At 43.0% G+C, this 25,399-nt stretch overlaps 1 protein-coding gene across 6 annotated transcripts; it reads left to right on the forward strand.

The window, feature by feature from the left end:
- The first annotated feature begins 1,512 nt into the window (after window positions 1-1,512).
- Window positions 1,513-23,767, forward strand: LOC106571744 (glycerophosphocholine phosphodiesterase GPCPD1). Of its 6 annotated transcripts, XM_014145148.3 has the most exons (20): window positions 1,513-1,640; window positions 2,514-2,606; window positions 2,935-3,025; window positions 3,266-3,350; window positions 4,422-4,497; window positions 4,887-4,928; window positions 7,043-7,166; window positions 7,404-7,644; window positions 10,019-10,181; window positions 10,703-10,835; window positions 11,254-11,308; window positions 11,434-11,526; window positions 11,820-11,897; window positions 12,108-12,147; window positions 12,403-12,458; window positions 12,576-12,641; window positions 13,195-13,331; window positions 16,275-16,410; window positions 16,510-16,670; window positions 21,566-23,767. In XM_014145148.3, the coding sequence occupies exons 2-20, from the start codon at window positions 2,558-2,560 to the stop codon at window positions 21,756-21,758; spliced, it is 2,019 nt and encodes a 672-aa protein (XP_014000623.1). In that variant the 5' UTR covers window positions 1,513-1,640; window positions 2,514-2,557; the 3' UTR covers window positions 21,759-23,767. The 6 variants fall into 6 exon arrangements, with proteins under 6 accessions (XP_014000623.1, XP_045551834.1, XP_045551836.1 ...); XM_045695878.2 differs by lacking the exon at window positions 2,514-2,606 and having other exon boundaries at window positions 1,514-1,640; XM_014145147.3 differs by having other exon boundaries at window positions 1,516-2,606.
- The last annotated feature ends 1,632 nt before the right edge of the window (window positions 23,768-25,399 follow it).

Genomic DNA, 25,399 nt, shown 5'->3' on the forward strand with positions numbered 1-25,399 from the left:
GGACACTTGAGCTTGACCTATAGGCTATAGATAGGCTATAGCTGAAGCACCTGATCCCTCTCTACTTCAGGCAGAGATAGGCACACTCTCATTAGTGGGACTGTAAATAAATAATTGACTTACTCTTAACTGCCTCATGGCTATTCAGTAGGACATTTGATATACCCAGTGGGCAACATTTGAGAGATACTGATCAGTAATATCAGGCCTATCAGTTATATATTGAGTCAAAACTGTTCGCTGCTCTGGCACCCCAATGGTGGAACAAGCTCCCTCACGACGCCAGGACAGCGGAGCCAATCACCACCTTCTGGAGACACCTGAAACCCCACCTCTTTAAGGAATACCTGGGATATGATAAAGTAATCCTTCTACCCTCCCCCCCCAAAAAAAATATATAGATGTGCTATTGTAAAGTGGTTGTTCCACTGGATATCATAAGATGAATGCACCAATTTGTAAGTCGCTCTGGATAAGAGCGTCTGCTAAATGACGTAAATGTAAATGTCAATGTAAATGAATGGCCTAAGTAAGCAGTCTTCGTTTAATCTTTATTTAGTATTTCCTGCTTTTACATTTCAGTGATAGCTGTAATCAAATGGAAACTCAAGCAAAGCAAGCACATTCCATTTTTGTTTATTGATCTCTATCTGATCATTATGGCAGGACAAATGGACGAGTTCGATTTGTCTGAACCGAGGTGCACCAGGCTATGGCCTGTGATGTGACCAGGCAGCCACCGCACAGCCATCTCGGCACCGCTCCTCAATTGTCAAACATATTTTGGAAGCTATAGAAATGCATTAATTAATGTCTGCATTCGTTTTTGACATGTTTATTCTATTACAGACACTTTAATGCATAATTATAAATTATATTATGTGAGCTAAATATAGAAAAAAATACTTAACGTTTTTTTTTGTTGAGAATACTAATGTGACAGTCACCACTACAACAACAAAAATGCTTAAATAAATGTGATTTTGTCCTTGAAACATTTAAATGAAATACTGTAGAATTCCATTCATTCCTAAGGAGAACTGCTCCTACTAGGGAGTGCCAATATGGCCGTCCGGTGGCTTCAAAGACCATACATATAGCATCGGCAATATAGGTTTTATATGGATCATTGGTTGTAGATCATCTTGCAATGACTAATCAAAGTTTGATGATGAGTTGATTATTTGAAACAGCTGTGTAGTGCTAGGGTAAAAAAACAAAAACGTGTACCCAGGGTGGGCCCCAGGACCGAGTTTGGGAAACCCTGATCTAGTCCAGGGCTGTTCAATATTGGTCCTGTAAGGCCAAAACACTTCTGTTTTTTGTTTCTACTTGGTAGTTAATAGCCCTACCCTGGTGTCTCAGGTCTGAATTAGTCCCTAATTTGAAAAAGAACGACAAGTGTTTCGGCCCTCCAGTACCGACATTGAACAGCCCTAGTCCAATTATTGCATAATTCCACTATTTGGATCCGTTTGTTTGACTTTTATTTTGAAGGCTATTCAACGATCTTTGCTCACCGCTAATGCTGCTCATGTCACGCTGGCGACCAGAAGGCTGCGTCGCAGTAGCTACAAACGTTGTCAACAAATATGACAAATCTACCACATCGAGCAAGAGCTGTCTGCTGATGAATTAAGGTAAATTGATACCTTCTGTGATTTATTTTTTATTTTACGATATTGCTAAGTTATAATGGTTATTTCAGTTTTGTAGCTAGAAAAAGTAAAGTCGATGTTGTTGTGCTACAATGGCTAGCGCGTTAACGTTAGTAGTTAGGTAACGTAACTGGCGATGTTAGCTGCCTGCCCGGGTTGGCGCAAAAGGAGTAACTAGTTAAGTCATTTACGGTAAACAGCTGGTTTGCATGGCTAGCTACAGTAGTGTCTGTTTTGTTAACAAATCCGGAATTGGGCTGTCTGGTCGGACAGAGTAACAGTAGTGGAGTCTTTGTGTGCACTAACTCTGCCGTGGCTCGTTGGTCAAAGCCAGTGATTTTGTGTATTGGTCAAAGCCTATGGGGAACTGTATGTGCTCGTTTTTGATTTCATCAATGTTTAAACATTTGCTAAAGGTAATGTGAATTGACTGGTTATGTCATAGAAGGAAAAAAAAACGTATAACATCTACTAAACCTGTGTTAACCTCAGACCTTATTTTCCGCATTTATCCAAAAACCCACATTTTATTTCCCCTGCACTGCACCAACAAGCCATGGGGCTAACTCGTTTTCATTTTAGCACTACAAACGGGCGTGTTCTATAGATACATCAGTCTTGGGGATGCTCTAATACTAACTTTTGATCTGTTATCTTAGTAGCTAACTAGCTAGCCCGAGTGGTTGTGTTGATAGTCGGATTGAACCAGAATCTGGCTTTACAGGAGATGTTGAGTATCCAAGGCCATATTCTGGTCCAGTCATAGAGGTTCTACTACCCAGCACAGCTTTGTTAATCCACTAAATCTATGCCTAAATTTATGCCTGTTTTACCATTAAGTTCCTGGTTTTCCAGCTTGATTGCGCCTGCAATTGTCCTTGTTTGTGCCTGTGTCAACTATGGAGACAACTCAAGTGACTTTGGCAGTTAGGGGAGACACATCCCCAGGTAAGACCAACCCCTACTGCAGGGCAGCAGACTCATCTGAAACAAGAAGACTATTCAATTCAAGACAACTTTAGACAGAAAGATTGACAGCGAACCAGACAGTCAGGAATGTCAGCTTTTAGTTCATCTCAGTTAGCTGACCCGGAAACTAAAATCTTGAGTAATTTGGTCAGATGCTCGATTTACGTAGTTTGTCCACGAGAGTTTAGCTGAAAAGCACTTGATCATTAGAGCCTGATGAGAGAGAGAGAGAGAGAGAGAGTGTGTGGGGTGAGTGTGTACAGTTATGACTCATTTAATTGAACGTAATAATATGCTGTATGACTAGGTGAGGTGATAGCTGTGGTTGGTAGCTGTGAAGCTTTAGGAGGCTGGTGCCATCAAAGAGCTGTGACACTACAACTGGTTGAACACGATGGGTAAATATCACTAAACTTCTGAATATGCTATGATCTCAACAGTTTCCCTGTGTTTAAGTAATTCAACATTGTGTAGCTCAGATGGTAAGAGCATGGCGCTTGCAACTCCAGGGTTGTGGGTTCGATTCCCATGGGGGACCAGTATGAAAATGTATGCACTCCCCACTGTAAGTCGCTCTGGATAAGAGCGTCTGCTAAATGACTAAAATGTAAAAAGTAAATATTATGTTCCTTCCCCAGGACATTGTGGAAGAGGACCGTCAGTGTGCCCAGAGGTGCTGTTTCAACCTATCGTTACTTCAAAGGCCACTTCCTGGAGTCAAAGGTGAGCTCATCTTTTTATGTACGGTCAGCATGTGAAGTAATCGGACATATTAAAGAAATTACCTATTTGATTGTGTATGGCCTATTCAAATTCTAGTACCATAACATTAGAAAGCATTAGATTAGCTACGCTACAGCAGTTTTTAAGATCATTCATGGGTTATTTAGCTCTCTTTCCCCACATCTGTGTTGATCCCCCTCTAGCTCACCTCAGTGCAGTTTTTCCATAATGCTCAGAGGAGAGTGTCCATGCCTGGAGCTCTGCCAGCTGGCTCTAGCTGAGGTTGGATTTGGGCACGGGACGTGAGCCTCTCCCCCCATGTTATTTAATGATGCGCTAGGATAGACTTGGAAGTTGGAACACACACAGCGTGTTCTTCACCACTCCAATTATTAATGTCAGTATGTAACGTTCTCTTATACGGCCGTCTTGGACGTTCAAATTACACCATTTAAAAAAAAAGCTTTTCCTCATACAGAGAGAGCGCGTCAGTCCTACAGACAGCAGCTTATGAAGCAACACTATCACACCCGTGATGCGACGTTGAAACGAGGCAAAACAAACTCATTTGAACTGTGCCGTCTCTCCGCCTGCTCTGAACTACTGCCAGCGGACAAACGGCATTACTAACTCGTCAAAGAGCATACAATCTTGACTCGTGGGTAGAGCCCACACATTCAGATGGGCCAGTTGTAATGATGCGTTTCACGTCTCTGGGGTCTAAAACCATCACCACGTACAGTTTTGATTGTTTTTACAGTTTGTCATTTAAAGGCTTTGTTTACTTTGCACCATTAATGGCAGATCTAACCCTTAATACCAAATACTGTAGCAGATCAACTTTGCTAATTAAAATAAATAAAAACATACAAAATCTCCCAAGACGGTTAAATGTTTTAGCGTAGATGAAGAGATGATGCTCAAGTTTTTCCACCTACCGACTAATGAATCCCTTTTTCAGATTTCAACCAATAGTGGCTTGCTAATTGGTGATTTTATACCTTTGAGCCCAAAGTGAACGTTGAGTGCATTTGGGAAGTCTTAACGCTGTACTAAACATTGGCATTGCAGAGTGCAGGTGGTCCCTGTCAGGTGATAGTCACTAAGTGGGAGACCCATCAGCAGCCACGTCTGATGAACCCCACAGGTATATACACCAGAACAATACCCGGCTTGGTTTGGGGGAATGTACACTATCTATGCTTTGCTGAGGCAAGGGGATTGGAGGCTACATTGTGTTGTTTTTAACTAGAGTGTTCTAGAGCGGCGGAAACGCTAGTCGATGTGACCACTCAAACTCAGACAAAACAAACTCCGACAAAGATCATTCAAAATCAGCTGAATAGTAAACAATTGAATAAACCATTTTTTTTTTTTTTTTTTCCTAAATCCTTCCACCTGACACTTTTTGGACAACAATGTTTAAAACAAACCTTTTTGTGCTGTTGTTGGGTGTTTGGTATGTTGTGTATCGTGGTTGAAATGAGAGAAATGGTTTGTTTGTAAAAGGCCTCATGCCTGTTTATTATCTTGCAGAATCGCACCTTGATATTGACGATGGCCAATTTGGATTCCACAGTAAGTCAAACAATTACATCACGTCTTGATTAATCCATTTAGGGAAATAATCATTATGTCTCGCTGTTGTATGGAAAATACATTGGCCGTGTAATGGTAACATATAATTGCAATCTCTTCTTCACCCCATTGCACAGGTGAACTAGGAAAAAGCCAATTTGACATTGAATGCAAAGACCTCAGGGTAGTCCTTTGTTATGCACTAAGACCCAGATCCCGACCAGAGTTAAGCACGCGTAAATGAAACATTATTCCTTTTGATGTGCTTTTCTCTTTATGCGTAGTCTGACCTTGAACGTAAGCATGAGAATAGCATGCTATTCACCCACTATTTGTTTGAGGTGGCGCTCGAATAAATGAAGGGGTGCGCGGTGTCTACCAGAGCGTCATATTCTGACCTTTTTAATTCCACCACCTTTACGCACAAGGAAACAATGAATATGGTCTCGCAAACCTACCGGTTCCAAGTGGGAAAAGCGTCACCATTTTTTTCTGATAGAAGTGCCACCATTCTCCATCAACTGTAAATGAGTAATCCCTTTGGAGAAGGGGATTGTAAAATACACATGGCAATTGTTTTTAGATTTATTTATTTTTTCCTTATGATCTTTGGAGACTAATGTGAAACCAGCCATATGGATGCAAACTGAAAATCATATCAATGTGACATGTATTGTGTAGTGAAATAGGATCAAAATAGCTGTGCTCTCATGTTCCCTTTATAATTTGTGTGGATAAAATTTGCAGACCCAAGCTATAGGCTTTTTCTGTAGCGCTGAACCTGCCGAGTTGCTGTATGCACTTTAGAATGTTTTCTAAAACCCGGCCTGTTTAATTTTACAACTTGTATCACTATCTGGAGCCACCGTCAGTAATACCCACATTTGTTTTTTGCATAATTCAATTCCGTTGACCTTTATATCCTCTGTCACATCCTCGTAAATTATTCCTGCGGGTGGCTAATATTAGTGGATCATATTAGACTAACGTTGTGCAATAATTTGGGACATGTAGCCTATTAGAATCATTGTGGAACTCAGTCCACACGTAGTAGGTTAAACCTGGAGCCTGGCGCACGGTTTACGGGCGGTTCGCACGGACTGGACCTCTGTCACAGTTCCATGATTGATAGGATTATTCTTCAACGCCCATTATGCTTATTTCCACCTTCCAGTATTTCATGGATAGAACTTGGAACAGGACAACTTTCAGGATGAATCAAACCACTGTCATTTTTAAAGAAATTCATCAATATACAGTATTACATGCATAGCTGTTTGGAGAGCCTTTTAATTTTTTTATGATTCATACATGCGCTCCTAATCCTAAAATGTGTGTAAATTATCAACAAAATCACAGTATTTATAAAATAAAATTGACCATTTGGTGCTGAAACGTAGATGAATAAGCATAGTGGATTTCTTTCATTAATCCCTATATTCTGACCCCGTTTTCTATTGACTACGTCGACAAAATTTGAATCAAATGTGCACCGTATTTAAAGGGATAGCTTAAGATAAATGTACTGAATACCCTATTGAACCGAAAAACTCCATGAGAATCAGTTGGCCCTGCAAGTGGGAGGGTTTTCCGCTGTTGAATGACATATAGTCAGTGTGCGACTAAATAAGGTAAGTCTGATTACTGAGTCTGAATACTGAGAAGTGCGTAGGAAAGGCCTACATTATGTTGGGATCGGGTCCTAAAAACAAGATGAAGATTAACTAAGGGCTCATAAACTGCTAATCACAGACTAAGTACTTAAAGAAAATACTGTAGGAGCCTATACTAAGTACCTGAGGTATGAATCCTTTGGAACTTAACTCTCCGCAGATTACATGTAAAACACTTCCCCATTACAGACGTTTAGTTATCTGGTAGTAGAACATACTGATTGATGTGAATTTGACTGTCTCCCCATCCTACAGTTGACTCAGTGTTTGAACAATTACTTTTATTCCCTATAGCTCTTTTCTCAAAGTGCTTTGCGTTGTTTTGCAGATAGCTAACCTCATCCACCACCAATATGTACTGTTACTCACCTGGGTGATTCAACGGTAGCCATTTTGTGCCCGAATGCTTACCACACGTTTCCCTGCAACTCCTCTCTGCAGACGGCTCCGTGTGTATGGACTCTGGGTGGCTGACGTGCCAGACAGAGATCCGTCTGCGTCTGCACTTCTCCAAGACGTCTCCCGTATCCATCACCAAGAAGAAATACAAGAAGTCTCGCTTCAGGTGAGAGGAAGAGACGTGGCTCCTATTCAATTTAAGAATTTACGCAAATGCCCATAGAAATGATCCCAAACTAACTTATGGGATCAAACCAAGTATCGCTTTAAAATAAATAGCTACACCTTTGTGGATGAAATATACAGCTGTAAATACACTAGTCTATCAGTCATAGTCAGGCTTTTTCAGACCCTCTCCCCTTTTGACCTCTCTTGACCTGTGACCTTTCCCATCTGTCCCCAGGATCAAGCTGACGCTTGAGGGTGTAGAGGAGGATGATGAAGATGAAGAGCCGGCGCAGAGTGCAGCGTCGTGGCACAAGATGACCACCACGCTGGAGACCAGTATGATCAGTGAAGATGGGTACAAGTCCCGCCACTCCCAGCCTGAGTGTGGCTATGCCCTGGAGGCCTCACAGTGGACAGAGTACATCATCCACACCATGGAGCCCGACAACCTAGAACTCACCTTCGACTTCTTTGAGGTACAGTTCACAGCAGGATCAATATATTCGCCAGTTGACTATTATGCGCACTACGGAAACAACTGCTTTGTAATGTTTACATACTATTTTACTGTGTGTAATTATATTAAAAAAATATTACCATTCAAAAGTTTGGGGTCACTTAGAAATGTTTTTGAAAGAAAATGTATTATAATTTAAAACATTTTCCCCATGTAAAATAACATCAAATTGATCACAAATGCAGTGTCGACATTGTTAATGTTGTAAATGACTATTGTAGCTGGAAACGGCAGATTGTTAATGGAATATCTACATTATCAGCAACCATCACTCCTGTGTTTCAATGGCACGTTGTGTTAGCTAATCCAAGTTTATCATTTTAAAAGGCTAATTGATCATTAGAAAACCCTTTTGCAATTATGTTAGCACAGCTGAAAACTGTTGTACTGATTTTAAAGAAGCAATAAAACTGTCCGCCTTTAGACTAGTTGAGTGTCTGGAGCATCAGCATTTGTGGGTTCAATTACAGAATCTTAACGGCCAGAAACAATGAACTTCTGAAACTCGTCAGTCTATTCTTGTTCTGAAAAATGACGACTATTCCATGCAAGAAATTTCCAAGAAACTGAAGATCTCGTACAACGCTGTGTACTACTCCCTTCACAGAACAGCGCAAACTGTCTCTAACCAGAATAGAAAGAGGAGTGGGAGGCCCCGGTGCACAACTGAGCAAGAGGAAAAGTACATTAGTGTCTAGTTTGAGAAACAGACTCTCTCAAGGGTCCCTGCTCATCAGCGTGAACGTGCCTTAGGCATGCTGCAAGGAGGCATGAGGACTGCAGATGTGGCCAGGGCAATACATTTCAATGCTCGTACCGTGAGACGCCTAAGACAGCGCTACAGGGAGACAGGATGGACAGCTGATCGTCCTCGCAGTAGCAGACCACGTGTAACAACACCTGCACAGGATCGGTACATCCGAACATCACACCTGCGGGACAGGTACAGGATGGCAACAACAACTGCCCGTGTTACACCAGGAACGCACAATCCCTCCATCAGTGCTCAGACTGTCTGCAATAGACTGAGAGAGGCAGGACTGAAGGCTTGTAGACCGGTTGTAAGGCAGGGCCTCACCAGACATCACCGGCAACAACGTGGCCTATGGGCCCAAACCCACCATCGCTGGACCAGACAGGACTGGCAAAAACTGCTCTTCACTGATGAGTCGCGGTTTTGTCTCACCAGGGGTGATGGTTGGATGAGTGTTACACCGAGGCCTGTACTCTGCAGCGGGATCGATTTGGAGGTGGAGGGTCCGTCATGGTCTGGGGCGGTGTGTCACAGCATCATCGGACTGAGCTTGTTGTCATTGCAGGCAATCTCAACACTGTGCATTACAGGGAAGACATCCCTGATGTGGTACCCTTCCTGCAGGCTCATCCTGACATGACCCTCCAGCATGACAATGCCACCAGCCATACTGCTCGTCCTGTGCGTGATTTCCTGCACGACAGGAATGTCAGGGTTCTGCCATGGCCTGTGAAGAGCCCGGATCTCAATCCCATTGAGCACGTCTGGGACCTGTTGGATCAGAGGGTAAGAGCTAGGGCCATTACCCCCCCAGAAATGTCAGGGAACTTGCAGGTGCCTTGGAAGAGTGGGGTAACATCTCACAGCAAGAACAGGCAAATCTGGTGCAGTCCATGAGGGGGGGATGCACTGCAGTACTTAATGCAGCTGGTGGCCACACCAGATACTGACTGTTACTTTTGATTTTGTCCCTCCCCTTTGAGGGACACATTATTCCGTTTATGTTAGTCACATGTCTGTGGAACTTGTTCAGTTTATGTCTGAATCTTATATTCATACGAATATTTACAGATGTTAAGTTTTCTGAAAATAAACACTGTTGACTGAGGACGTTTCTTTTTTTGCCGAGTTTAGTTGATTGTATTAGAACACACAGGGTGTGTCTATATGGAAAAATGCACATAAGAAAAAAAGGTTGAAATAACAGACTTTTCAGTCAACCAAGATTATAATTTTGTTTTCAGGGACAGCCTGTCTGTGTGATGAATTCTAGTCTTGGCTCATCCTATGTAACTTCTGTACACACTTTATTTTTACACTGTCTATCCCCTTTATGTATATCTATCACTCGTTCGGATACTTATTTTACATTTTTGATTTGTGTTGCTAGGTATTACTGCAATGTTGGAGCTGGAAACGCAAACATTTCGTTGCATCTGCGATTTACCATTTGCAAATCTGTGTAAACCACATTTTGATTTGTAGGTGTGCTCCCAAACCACTATTGTACCAAGAAGTGAGCATCTGGCGCTGTATGTGTACGATAGTGAGTGTATTAACCCTTTCCTCCCCTCTACAGGAGGACATGGGCGAGCATGTGATGCCAGGGGACGCCCACCCAGGGACGGCGGGTACGGCCTGCCTCCTCTCCTCATTCTTTGTGGAGAGTGGCAAGGACACGGGTGTGGTCACTTTGCCCATCATGAAACGCAACTCCAGACAGACCCTGGGCAAAGTCAGAGGTGAGCAACCCTACCCCTCCGCAACAAGTAGTCTGGTAAAAGCATAGAACATTTCAACTAAGTTGCTTGAGATACACCCATGTAAATCAGGTATTGATATCAATGGGGAATTTGCACAAAACTTGGTTCGGATACGGGACTTATTGAACTTCTATATTTCCCTAAGAGTGACAGAGGATGTACTAAACAAATCAATAACTAGGATGCAGCCTGTATTGGCTGACAGGTCTTTGAAATTTTACCAGACGTGGAATTAGAGTATTGTAAGTCGGCGCATATAGTTCCTCCCGCAGACCTTTTCCCGACATAAGCAATCAACTTTCCCTTTAGCGTGTAACTGTCAAACAAGATGGGAAAACAGGAACTAGAACATAAATAAAGGGTTGGCTGACTTGAGATGACTTGGGGCCAGAGGGTTAGATAAGATGTTTCCCTGGTAAAAATAAAGCTTAGATTAAAGTAAATGAATGAGTACACTTCACCTTTTTTTTTTTTTTAAACAATGTATTTTTCTATTCCAGTGGACTACCTGGTGATCCGTCCTATTGAGGGACTGCAGTGTGACATGAGCTCCTCCTTCACCAAGTACTGGAGGAAGAGGAGTGCCCCCCTGGACGTTGGCCACAGAGGGGCCGGCAGCACACACGCAGCCAAGTGAGAGAAACACGCACAAGCCTTACATAATAGAGTATTAGAAATTCTTAAATGTGTACGTGTGTTAAAGCAGGACTCTAGGAAGGGCCTACTCATGAGAACACAAAGACCCTTTCATACTTTGTTTATTGAATGTTTGAACGCAATTGTTCTGTCCCGTATGACTTCAAAGTTGCTGGTCAGCGTGCGCGTCAACAGAGGAAGTCACGGTCAACGAACAGCAAAGACGTGCCTCTGAATCTCAGTTAGGAGTTGTGTGTGTGTGTGTGTGTTAGCGTGCAGGTCATTAACTAGTAGTCTGATCATACACTTCATACTTCACAAGATTACGTCTGTATCTGTTATACTGTACATTGTGATTTGGATGTCTCTGTTTGTCTTTGGTTTTGGCCTAAAAATGTCTGGTTTTGTTTTTCAGACATACCAAAGTCAGGGAGAACACCATTGCTTCGTTCAAAAGTGCTGCCAATCATGTGAGTATTCCCACGTGGAGTTAAAAAATAAAAAACGGAAAAAGAAACACGTTTTCCTCTTGACCCTCTAAATGTGTCTCTGATCTGTGGTCGCATCAGAGTTGACTGCATGTGTGTTTCTGCAGGGGGCTGCCTATGTGGAGTTTGACGTCCATCTCTCCAAGGACTGTGTCCCCATCGTGTACCACGATCTCACCTGTTGCATCTCCACTAAGAAGGTCAACGACAACAGAACAAATCCAGTTTTTCTGTTTCAACAATACCACCCAATGCACTCTGTACAGCAGGGTTTCCCAAACTCAAGCCTGCAATCCCCCCCCACTGGGTGCATGTTTTTTTAGTCCTGGTGCTACACAGCTGATTCAAATAACTAAGTCATTATTTGAGTCAGCTGTGTAGCGTTAGGGCAAAAACCAGAACGTGTACCCAGGGACGGCCCGCAGGACCGAGTTTGGGGAAACCCTGCTGTACAGCATCCCTGCTTTACTTTTTCCTGTCTTCCTCCTGTCAGAAAGGAGACAAGCACTCTTTGGAGCTGTTTGAAGTTCCGGTCAAAGATCTCACATACGACCAGCTGCAGCAGCTGAAGGTAAAAGCTCTGCTAGCTACTGGCTTCTCCTTTACTAGTGAATACACTCAGAAGCCAATTGTTGAACAGTTCATATGAAGAGTCCTGTTGAAGACAGTATGTGGATTTCTTGATATGATTTTAGTCTTATGTAGTCTGTGGTTTGTCATTATTTTAAGAATAGGCCGAAGTGACGTGATATGAAGGATGACTTTTGTGTTTGATCTACAGCTGGGCCATGCTTCTGCCTTGAAGGTGAACGACCACAAAGGTATATTATCTTCCATTTCATTAACTACCTAAATTATTTATCCTTAAGGCAAACAATCCTTTCATCCTCCTCTACTCTTGCAAAGCCGTAGTTGTTTGAGAAGTTATAGATAAACCGACAATAATTCCAATTGGTATGAAGAACAAACCTATGTCCTCTGCTTGCGTCATTGTGTAAAGCAGTTGAACGTGAACCAACAGAGCAGGTGCTGTGTATAGGTGTGTGTGTGTGGTTTACTCCCGCTTTGTTTCTTAGACGACGACGACGAGGAAGAGGTTGATGAACACCAGCCCTTCCCTTCATTCTCACAGGTAAAAGACCTCCTAGTCGACCTCGCCACTTGCGAGGTTACTGAACGTGTGGACTAGCTTATCCCACCCTTGAGGTTCTGTGTTCTATTACAACTGCTTTCCTATGTCATGTTCCAGATCTTCCATGCAGTGCCTGAAAATGTGGGCTTCAACATCGAGCTGAAGTGGATTTGTCAGATGAAGGTAATGAGAAGATGGGACGTCATTAGTTGGCCATGCCAGAAAATACAGCCACATTTGTCCTATCTGAACCGACCTATAACCTATTTCAGTATCTCCTGGATTTCTAAAGGGAATTTTGCTTGATATTTGCTGCGGCAATTCTGACATTTTTGCAAGGCAATAGGTGCTGAATTTGAGCAATTTGTCGCGAAAATGCGCCGAGGGAAGAAGTTTGACGTGTGGCTTGATTGAACCATATTATACAGTAAATGTGCGTTGATTGGTTGACATTGCAAGCCCTCTTTGTACTGCAGCGACAGGTTTGTTTTATGCGATGATTTGACTCTTATGCGGAGATGTGCTGATTGGTCAAATTTGCAAGCTCTCGCATAATATGCAGGTCATTTTTGATTTTTCAAAACAAATTGCCATCTCAGACAGCTATTTGTTCTTTTAGGGTTGGGGCTCGTGGTTCAAAGGGAAATAGGAAAGCTTTGTACTTTTGTAAATCCAAACATGGTCAGATGGTAACAACCCTTCTCACATTGGAACGTTGTGGTATTGTCTTCAACAGGATGGTTCGTGGGAAGGAAACCTCTCTTCCTACTTCAACATGAACCTGTTCCTGGACATCATACTGAGCTGTGTGCTGCAGAGAGCCGGCAAGAGACGCATCGTCTTCTCCTGCTTCGACCCTGACGTCTGCACCATGTAAGCGCTACTCTGGGCGTCGAACTTTCAGCCTGCTGCGCAGTCACTATGGAAGCTCTAGTCTTGAACGCCCGGTTAAATTGTCATTGAGGATAAAAGGTTCATCTAAATTGTTAAAGTAGTGTGAGTGTCAACATACAGGTAAATGCCAAAATAAAAGGAAACACCAGTTTCTTAATAGGGCGTTTGGCCACCCACCAACAGCTTCAATGCCCATTGGCATAGATTCTACAAGTGTCTGCAGGGCTCCACTGACCTTTTCAGTTGGTGGCACCCTCCCCCCAAAAATTGTGCAGCGTCCCACAATACAATAAATTTGAGTCCTCTTACAAAGTCATTTCACAATGCTTTAACACGTGTAATAGACTATTGAGATGGTATTCAATAAGTAAGTTGTTACATCTAACATGTCCAAGTAGGAATACATGATTAAAAATATTTTGATATGCATCCTAATCCAGTGATTGTCATGAATTATGGGTTGACAATAAGGCACAATTTTTATGTGCACTAGTATTATATATAGGTCTAATTCAATTGGTGCCAATTCACCACCTGAGGAAGTAGAAACTCAAAACACATTAGCTAGATCGCTAACTGTAAATATAACATCTACTGCTAGTAGCTATGTATTAATCTAACAGAAAATGCAATGTCCTAAAAACAACTTTGCATTGAGGCTTAGTGCACTTGCGATGGCTGATGAGCAATTTTTCTTCTTAAAATTGAATTTTGAAATCTTCTAGGGGCACACAAGGGGGGAGACAGTGTGAGTGGCTCGCTCATTACAGAAGGCAGGCACAGCGGCAGGGCATGAGGATAATGCACTTTACTGTTTAACAAATTCATGGTTGCAAAAAAATAGGATGTTTTGATTCAGGTGTCCAGGTAGAATGTGCAGCTCACACCAGTGCGATCAATTAGCAACCCAAATAGCATGTGAAACTTGCGGCGCTCTCTGTATATAAGTGGCTGGCTAGCGCTATGGATTACAGTTAAAACTAGCTAATCAATTTCAGCTCGAGTGGATGCTTGTTAAATTTTGGTGCGTGTGCAGTGTTATGGTATTTAGCAAAATACAAGTTACCTGAACACTTTTGATACTCCACACATACATTTTATATTTAGGTCTTCAAATTATAACGACCTATTTCAGCATATTGTTTTGACACTGGGCAGAAATCCAAGACAACCGGAAGCAGCAACAGTGTCATTTTCAATTTGTTTTAGGAATATAAATAATACTTAAACAAAAAATGTACAGGATTGTACTTCGTCAGGTAAACTACTGAATGAGACTAAACTTGCTCTGATTTATTTATCCAGAAATCGTGTTAGCCTGCTGAACCGAAGCCTAGTTTGCACAGTTGTAATTTGAATGTGGGACTGCCTATGACAAATGTTTTATGTGCCTGTTATAAAGGCTTTATCAAATTAACATTTTATTGGTCACGTGCAGATGTTGCGAGTGTAGTGAAATGCTTGTGCTTCTAGTTCCGACAGTACAGCAATATCTAACGATTCCACAACTACCTAATACACACATCTAAGTAAAGGGATGGAATAAGAATATATAAACAAACTCAGCAAAAAAAGAAATGTCCTCTCACTGTCAGCTGCGTTTATTTTCAGCAAACTTAACATGTGTAAATATTTGTATGAACATAAGATTCAACAACTGAGACAAACTGAACAAGTTCCACAGACATGTGACTAACAGAAATTGAATAATGTGTTCCTTGAACAAAGGGGGGGTCAAAATCAAAAGTAACAGTCAGTGTCTGGTGTGGCCACCAGCTGCATTAAGTACTGCAGTGCATCTCCTCCTCATGGACTGTACCAGATTTGCCAGTTCTTGCTGTGAGATGTTACCCTACTCCTCCACCAAGGCACCTGCAAGTTCCCAGACATTTCTGGGGGGAATGGCCCTAGCCCTCACCCTCCGATCCATCAGGTCCCAGACGTGCTCAATGGGATTGAGATCCGGGCTCTTCACTGGCCATGGCAGAACACTGACATTCCTGTCTTTCAGGAAATCACGCACAGAACTAGCAGTATGGCTGGTGGCATTGTCATGCTGGAGGGTCATGTCAGGATGAGTCTGCAGGAAGGGTACCACATGAGGGAGGAGGATGTCTTTCCTGTAACGCACAGCGTTGAGATTTCCTGCAATGACGACAAGCTCAGTCCAATGATGCTGTGACACACCGCCCCAGACCATGACGGACCCTCCACCTCCAAATCGATCCCGCTCCAGAGTACAGGCCTCGGTGTAACGCTCATTCCTTTCACGATAAAGGCGACTCCGACCATCACCCCTGGTGAGACAAAACCGCGACTCGTCAGTGAAGAGCAGTTTTTGCCAGTCCTGTCTGGTCCAGCGAGGGTGGGTTTGTGCCCATAGGTGACGTTGTTGCCGGTGATGTCTGGTGAGGCCCTGCCTTACAACAGGCCTACAAGCCCTCAGTCCAGCGCTCTCTCAGCCTATTGCGGACAGTCTGAGCACTGATGGAGGGATTGGTGTAACTCGAGCAGTTGTTGTTGCCATCCTGTACCTGTCCCGCAGGTGTGATGTTCGGATGTACCGATCCTGTGCAGGTGTTGTTACACGTGGTCTGCCACTGCGAGGAAGATCAGCTGTCTGTCCTGTCTCCCCGTAACGCTATCTTAGGCGTCTCACGGTATGGACATTGTAATTTATTGCCATGGCCACATCTGCAGTTCTCATGCCTCCTTGCAGCATGCCTAAGGCACGTTCACGCAGATGAACAGGGACCCTGGGCATCTTTCTTTTGGTGTTTTTCCAGAGTCAGTAGAAAGGCCTCTTTAGTGTCCTAAGTTTTCATAACTGTGACCTTAATTGTCTGTAAGCTGTTAGTGTCTTAACGACCGTTCCACAGGGTGAAGTGTAAGTGTAACCATAAATGTTGTATTCTCCCCCAGGGTTCGTCAGAAGCAGAACAAGTACCCTATCTTGTTCCTGACCCAGGGCATCTCTGAGACCTATCCTGAGCTCATGGACATCCGCTGTCGGACCACACAGATAGCCATGAGCTTCGCGCAGAGCGAAAACATCCTGGTGAGTGGTGGAACTGGGATTTAGCGTTCAGTTGTTAATTGACTTAGTCTCTGTACTAATGTAGCTGATCAGTCGACACTCTGACGTCTGCCTATCTAGGGTGTCAGTGCCCACACAGAGGAGCTGCTTCAGAACCTGGAGCACATCCGAGAGGCCCAATCTAAAGGCCTGGTGGTGTTCTGCTGGGGAGACCTCAACAACGATCACGACAACAGGACCAAGCTACGGGAGCAGGGCATCGACGGCCTCATCTATGACAGGTAAACATCTGGCTGAACAGGTAAATCCATTTTGGCTCATTTAAGGGCGGTTTCCTGGACACAGATTAAGCATATTCCTAGAATAAAAGGCACTTTCGATGGAGATTTGATCTTGGTTTTTTGTTGTTGTCCAGGACTAGGTTTAATGGAAACCACCCCATTCTGTATAACAGTAGCAGCAATCTATTCAAAAGGTTATTTTTGCAGGATCTTATCCTGAGCAACTTACATATGCATACATTTTCGTACTGGTCCCCCATGGGAATTGAACCCACAACCCTGGTGCTGCAAGTGCAATGCTTTACCAACTGAGCCACACGGGACATGTACACAAGTCTCCTTTGTGAGCACCTTTTTTTTCCCTATTTATTCTAAACACACTATCAACAGCCTGTAATACACAGTCTCTCATACTGTTGCTCAAAGTTCTTGATTGGACTTCTGTCAGCATTGTTTCACAATCTCACTGCACACACACACACACACACACACACACACACACACACACACACATCAGCGCTTCAGTCAGTGTAGCGTAAACCCAATCAGTCAGTCTGTATCAGTTAAGAGGTTACATAACCTAAAAACGCACAGTAGGCTATTATTGAATCACTTGGTCTTCCGCCACTGTAGATAATGAAAGTGATAGTTATGTAATTAGAAACCAGAAGAAAATACATTTGTTACATTCTGTAAAATGGAGATGGCTGGGTCAGAGAGGGGCTTCATTCAATGAACAGACACATCATGTGACCTGACCTCAGATAGAACTGGTTTTCTCCTGCTTCAGCACTATAGGCATCTTTTACGGAAACGACACACATTTGAACTATGGCCTACGTGTTTGGTTAAGTCATTCAGTGGATTCCTGGTTTTCGGCGGTCCGTATTTCTTCCAGCTGTGTCTGATCATTGGAATGGACCAGAGATCTTTTCTCCAGTACCCTGTGTGTTGTCATGACAACTTGGAGTTGGTAGAACTTGCCCCTACCCTCTGATACATGGTCAGATATTCTTTCAACCCTTATGATTAAAGTAAGAATTGGGAGTAATGTAATCTGACCCTAGATCTGTGGTTGAGAGGGCAATTTCTACCTGCAGCTGATAAAGGTGTCTTTCTTTTAGAGTATGTTAAATCTGGTGGCCAATACCATGGCATTTTTTTTGCCTTTACCTCCCTTATCTCACATCATTTGCTCACATTGTATATAGTCTTATTTTTTTATTTTTTTATTCTACTGCATCATTGATTGTATGTTGTTTTACTCCATGTGTAACTCTGTGTTTTTGTATGTTGTCGAACTGCTTTGCTTTATCTTGGCCAGGTCGCAATTGTAAATGAGAACTTGTTCTCAACTTGCCTACCTGGTTAAATAAAGGTGAAATAAATAAATGAAAATGTCATTGACTCTACTGGTTCTCCTGACGCCAGTAATGTCTCTGATTCCTGGTGGTGCTGTTTATATTTACTCACCCCCGAATTGGTTCCTCCTGACTACTGCCTGAATGAAAGGTCCCTGGTCTGGTCACCAACTTGAACAGACCAGCAGGGTTCCATGACAATGATGCAAGACATTTGACTTCTAACTTAGCCTAGGTAGTTGTCCACACATTTTGGCATTGTTATGCTTTTCCTGAGATAATTTGCACTTTTTATGACAGTGTCTAGCCAAATTTCACTAGACTTTAAATTAAAATATTAGGAAAGCAATGATTGGTCAACTGGCGCCTCTGACAAATAAAATGCATGCGCCAAATACATCATGAAGTGCTTACTTACAAGCCCTAAACCAACAATGCCTTTCAATAAATAGAGTTTAAAAAATATATTTGGTAAATAAACTAAAGTTTAAAAAAAAAACTAATCAAAACGTAACACAAGAAAATTAATGGGGTTATATACAGGGTCAATGTACAGGTTAGTTGAGGTAATTTTGTAAAGTGACTATGCATAGATGGATAATAAACAGCGAGTAGTAGCAGCAGTGTATAAACAAATGTAAATAGTACGGGTGGCTGTTTGATTAATTGTTCAGCAGTCTTAAGTCTGCTGAACAATTAATCAAATGGCCAACTGGACTATTTATATTGCATAGAAACTAAGTCTTTTGGTCCTAGACTTGCCGCTTCGTTAACGCTTGCCCTGCCGTAGCAGAGAGAAGTCTATGACTTTGATGACTGGAGTCTTTGACATTTTTTTTATTTTTTTGGGGGCCTTCCTCTGACACCGCCTAGTATATAGGTCCTGGATGTCAGGAAGCTTGGCCCCAGTGATGTATTGGGCCATACGCACTACCCTCTGTAGTGCCTTACGGTCAGATGCCGAGCAGTTACCATACCAGGCGGTGATGCATTCGGTCAGGATGCTCTCGATGGTGCAGCTGTACAACATTTTGAGGATCTGGGGACCCATGCCAAATCTTTTCAGTCTCCTGAGGGGGAAAAGGTGTTGTTGTGCCCTCTTCACGACTGTCTTGGTGTGTTTGGACCATGATAGTTAGTTGGTGATGTGGACACCAAGAAACTTAATTCTTGACCCGTTCCACTTCAGCCCCGTTGATGTTAATGGGGGCCTGTTCTGCCCTCCTTTTCCTATAGTCCACGATCAGCTCCTTTGTCTTGCTCACAATGAGGGATAGGTTGTTATTCTGGCACTGCCACTCTGCCAGGTCTCTGACCTCCTCCCTATAGGCTGTGTCATCGTTGTTGGTGATCAGGCCTACCACTGTTGTGTCGTCAGCAAACTTAATGGTGTTGGAGTCGTGCTTGGCCATGTAGTTGTGAGTGAACAGGGAGTACAGGATGGGACTAAGCACCCACCCCTGATGGGCCCTAGTGTTGAGGATCAGCGTGGCAGATGCGTTGTTGCCTACCTTTGCCACCTGGGGGTGGCCCGTCAGGAAGTCCAGGATCAAGTTCCAGATGAGGTGTTTATTCCTAGGGTCCTTAGCTAAGTAATGAGCTTTGTGGGCACTATGGTGTTGATCACTGAGCTGTAGTCAATGAACAGCATTCTCACATGGGTATTCCTTTTGTCCAGGTGGGAAAGGGCAGTGTGGAGTGCAATTGAGGTTGCGTCATCTGTGGATCTGTTGGGGCGGTATGCAAATTGGAGTGGGTTTCCCGGCATGATGACCAGCTTTTCAAAGCACGTGAGTGCTACGGGGCGATAGTTATTTAGGCAGGCTGCCTTCACTTTCTTGGGTACAGATACTATGGTGGTCTGTTTGAACCATGTAGGTATTACAGACTCTGTCAGGGAGAGGTTGAAAATGTCAGTGAAGACACTTGCCAGTTGATCCGCACATGCTTTGAGTACATGTCCTGGTAATCCGTCTGGCCCCGTGGCTTTGTGAATGTTGACCTGTTTAAAGGTCTTGCTCAGATCGGCTACGTAGAGTGATCACAGTCGTTTGGAACAGCTGGTGTTCTCATGCATGCTTAAGTGTTGCTTGCCTCTAAGTGAGCATAAAAGGCATTTAGCTTGTCTGGCAGGCTTGCATCACTGGGAAGCTCGTGGCTGGGTTTTTCTTTGTAGTCCGTAATAGTTTTCAAGCCCTGCTACATCTGACAAGCTTCACAGCCAGTGTAGTCGGATTCAATCTTCGTCCTTTATTGAAGCTTTGCCTGTTTGATGGTTCGCCTGAGGGCGTAGGGGGATTTCTTATAAGCGTCTGGATTAGTGTCCCACTCCTTGACAGCGGCAGCTCTAGCCTTTAGCTCGGTGCGGATGTTGCCTGTAATCCATGGCTTTTGGTTGGGATATGCACGTAGGGGACAATGTTGTCGATGCACTTATTGGTGAAACTGGTGACTAAGGTGGTATACTCCTCAATGCCATTGGATGAATCCCAGAACATATTCCGGTCTGTGCTAGCAGAACAGTCCTGTAGCGTAGCATCCACGTCATCTGACCCCTTCCATATTTAACAAGTCACTGGTACTTCCTGCTTTAGTTTTTGCTTGTAAGCGGGAATCAGGAGGATAGAGTTATGGTCAGATTTGCCAAATGGAGGGAGAGCTTTGTATGTGTCTCTGTGTGTGTGGAGTAAAGATGATCTAGAGTTTATTTTAATATATTTTTTATCATTTTTGGGGGGGGGTTGCACATGTGACATGCTGGTAGAAATGAGGTAAAACGTATTTGTTTCCCTGCATCAAAGTCCCTGGCCACTAGGACCGCTGCTTCTGGATGAACATTTTCTTGTTTGCTTATGGCCTTATACAACTCGTTGAGTGCTGTCTTACTGCCAGCATCGGTTTGTGGCGGTAAATAGACTGCTACGAATAATATAGGTGAACTCTCTTGGTAACGGATAAAGTTTGCCCCTTTTTTTATATATTCATGCTTGTATCAATTTTGTTTTCTGCTTTATCACTTTTAGTATTGACCATTTCCAGACAAAGGCTTATGTTATGTGCATGGTCTATACAGCACACACTTTTTTTTTTTTGGAATGTCAGGTAGGCAGGCAGTGTGGCTGTAAGAACCTGTTTTTACAATGAGCTGAAATCTGATCCATGGGTGTGTGCACTGAGATTATTACTAGCAGCTAATCCCTCCTGCTTTGTGCTACAACATTGTACAGTAGCTGATCATGTAATGTGAGTTAGATTTTAAGGTTATGTTGACATGCTATTGATCATGTAGATTAGCACTTCATGTAGACACTGAGGAACCCATTACGTAGCCACTGAGGAACCAGATTCCAATCCTTATTAACCTCAACAGTGTTTTGAACTTCCTTGTTCCCTGTTAAATCCTGAACTAGGATTGTGTACCTGCGGCAGTAATTCTGTCTTGACTTTATCTTGACTTTATCTTTGGCTCCTATAACAGATGTTTTGTCCTCCTTTTCTCTTTTTTTTTCTGCTCCTTTCTGTGTTTCACTACAGGATCTGTGACGACCAGGTTGAGCAGGCCGACATCTTCAAAGTAGAGGAGCAGCACACTCTGCAGGAGACTCTCAAGAGCTTTGTGTGTTCCTGCTACTCCATCCCCTGCCAGGCGCCTGTCTGCGCCGCCGCTGCCGCCTCCAAGGTTCACAACGGCAGTACAGAGTCCGACTCAGGCCTCAGCTCTTCCTGAGCAACTATCTGCCTCCGAAGGTTGTCTCTAGATAAGCATGCTAGACAGGACAGAAGCGGCAATGATTATAGGCAGAATTTATGAGCAAGTGTACACCTTTTTTAGTTTGTTACATAGGAGCTACACTAGACGCTGAGAAAAACAGTTTTTTTTTTTTTCACCTGCTACACTGGAAGAGTAACTTTTTGCCAACGTGAGCCACTTTATCCTAATGCAGCTCACACTGGAGCACAATCTTGAAAATGGAACCAAGCCTTTAACAAAGCTGCCGTTCTTACGCCTGTTTTCATTTAAATTAAAAGCGTATACATTCTGCAAGCGTTACTCGCCCGGTGTTGCTTCTACATTAGGGATTAGGTTTTGTGATTGGGATCACATTGGGGATTTTAAAAAGCCCTTCTGTCCTTTTGTAGCATGGCCAGATATTGACAACCCCTTCCTGAACTGACGTCCACTCTGTCCACTGAAGCAATATTCAAGCTGTGTCCAGATGTGTTCTCGCAGCTGTTTGTTTTAACTGTAAGGAGGAGGGTGTTTTGCCAAAAATGGCATCTGGTGTTTGTTATTAGGACTTCAGTTGAATCACTGTGGGATATGCACCTCAGTTGCAATTTTATGAAGGAATTCACATTCACATGTCTTCACTTAGAAATGAATGCCTACTCAAGGAATTTATTTTGAGGTTTATATTTTATTATGCCGATTTGCTAAATACAAATCCAAGGTAAAATATACTGTATATTAGCTTTTCCAGATTGAGCTTTTCTTATTGGTGACATCTGTGCACACGTATTACAGTTCATGACTGATAACAGCCCAGTTTGCCTTCGGCTTGCTGGTTTAATTTAAGTAATGTGTAGTTTTATGCGGATAATGATTTGCCACACTAGATTATTTCTTTTTTTGCATCTGCATTATGGTTGTCCGCATATGAAATAAGCCAGCATTTTACAATAGCAGTGTTATTTTTGTTACATTACTAATAGAATTTTCAATGGCAGTGTTATTTTTGTTACATTACTAATATAATTTTCAATGGCAGTGGCTACAATTCACAATAGATTTTCAATAGAACAAGTTAATTTGGGACAGTGACAAACTCTCTTGCTCAGGTGATTTTTTTATTTTATTTTTTTTTTTATTTTAAATTTGATGTGTATTATTTTTTTTATTCAACGGTGCATTTGAACACAAACTCGTGCAAACTGATTTTGTATTAGGACTGCCCTGAGCTATGCCATTAATGAAGTGTCGTTATTGGATGACCAGATAATGAAGTGTTGCTAAGGGTGCCTAAATCTGAACAGATTCATTTAATATTGCTTTAATGACCTGTTGAATACACTTTCTTTTTTGTTTTGTTTTTGCTTTCAGCATCACCTTTTAAAATGTATGGGTGAGTTGTGAGCTCAATGTTCACCATTACGGAGGGGTATATAGGTAACCCTTTGTACTGGCTAGATCTAATCCACATAACTCACTCCCTAGCTGATTTGAAGGGAATTAACGGTGCTTGCGCTACACATCATCAGAAAGCCTTGATGGGGAAGTTGTATGAATTAACTAGTCTGACTGCCACTTGTTTGAATCTCTTCATACCTCACTCTGATTAATGCAATAGAAGACCAAGATTGTTTCACATGGCACAGTTTCCCTGCTGCATTGCAACTCATTTTTCCTACCGGATGTATTTTGTTTGCACAGTCTTTTGTTGTTTAAATGCACATTGAAGATGTAACAGTCTATATTTCCTAAATGGTGTACCATGATATATCCCTGGAAAACATAGACTCAAGCACTGTCTGAGTTCGTTAAGTAAAATAAATAACTTTTGAGACTCTTACCCCTACCTAGGTGTATGGACTACATATGGAGTCATAATGCATGCCCTAAAGAGTGCTATGGGTGACTGGAATTGAGGGTCACTCATGTCACACCCTTGATACTCTGTCAGGACAATACAATGCAAGCTAACTGGGATGAAATGAATAAAATTATTTAAAAATGTACTATTGTAGGAGTTTCTGTCTTTTATACCTTGCGATGGACATACTGGTAGGTACTAGTATGAGTGCTTTATTAGAGAAATAATGTTGGGTTTTTGTTATGAATTTACATCCACTAGAGGCCTTTAGTTTTAGAAAAATCATAGAAGGATAACAAAAATAATAATTACACAATGAGCAAAGATAACTTGGCTATATACATGGGCATCCAGTACTGAGTTGCTGTTCAGGGTTATGAGGTAATTGGGGTATATGTGTACAAGTAGCGCAGGCGGCCGGTGGCGCATTAAATGGGGAGGGTGGGCTCATAGTAATTTCTGAAATGGAATGTATCGAACTCATCAAACACATGGTTTCCATGTGTTTGATTCCATTCTAGCCATTTATTATGAGCCGTCCTCCCATCAGCAGTCTCCTGTGACCTGTAGGTAGGGATAAAGTTATTAGGCAATAAGCAGCAGTAGCAGCGGTGTCAAAAGAGTTAGTGCAAAGGAGGGTCTATGCAGATAGTCTGGGTAGCTATTTAGTTCACTATTTAGCAGTCTTATGGCTTGGGGGTAGAAGCTGTTCAGGATCCTGTTGGATCCAGACTTGGTCTATTGGTACCGCTTGCCATACGGGAGCAGAGAGAACAGTCTATGACTTGGGTGGCTGAATTCTTTGACAATTTTTAGGGCCTTCCTCTGACACCACCTGGTATAGAGGTCCTGGCAGGCAGCTCGGCCCCAGTGATGTGCTGGGCCGTACACACTTGCGGTAGTGTTGTTGTATGTGTCGAACTGCTTTGCTTTATCTTGGCCAGGTCGCAGTTGTAAATGAGGACTTGTTCTCAACTAGCCTACCTGGTTAAATAAATAAAGATAAAAAGCCCCTGTTACGTAATGCAGCCAGTCAAGATAATCTCGGTGCAACTTTTTGTGGATCTGAGGGCCTGTGCCAAATCTTTTCAGTCTCCTGAGGGGTGAAAAGGCATTGTCGTGCCTTCTTCATGACAGTGGTGGTGTGTGTGGATCATGTTAATTTCTTAGTGATGTGGACACTGAGGAAGCTCTCGACCCACGCCACTGCGGAGACAAAATCGTCTCCTTTGTCTTGCTGACTTTGAGGGAAAGTTTGTTGTCTTGGCACCACACTGCCAGGTCACTGACCTCCCTCAGGGGGCGGCAGGTAGCCTAGTGGTTAGAGCGTTGGGCCAGTAACCAAAAGGTTGCTGGATCGAATCCCGAGCTGACAAGTACAAAATCTGCCATTTTGCCCCTGAGCAAGGCAGTTATCATACTGTTCCCCGGGCGCCGAAGACGTGGATGTCAATTAAGGCAGCCCCTCGCACCTCTCTGATTCAGAGGGATTGAGTTAAATGTTGAAGACACATTTCAGTTAAAGGCATTCAGTTGTACAACTAGGTACCCCCCCCCCCCCCCCCCTTTTCCTCCCTACGGGCTGACTCATCGTTGTCGGTCATCAGGCCTACCACCGTCGTGTTCGTCAGCAAACTTAATGATGGTGTTGGTGTCGTGCGCAGCCACGCAGTCGTGGGAGTACGGGAGGGGACTAAGCATGCACCCCTGAGGGGTCCCTGTGTTGATGGTCAGCTTGGCCGATGTGTGGGTGCCTACCCTCACCACCTGGGGGCAG

Source organism: Salmo salar, chromosome 15 (assembly GCF_965601325.2).
Source record: "Salmo salar chromosome 15, fSalSal1, whole genome shotgun sequence".
NCBI classification, from domain to species: Eukaryota; Metazoa; Chordata; class Actinopteri; order Salmoniformes; family Salmonidae; genus Salmo; species Salmo salar.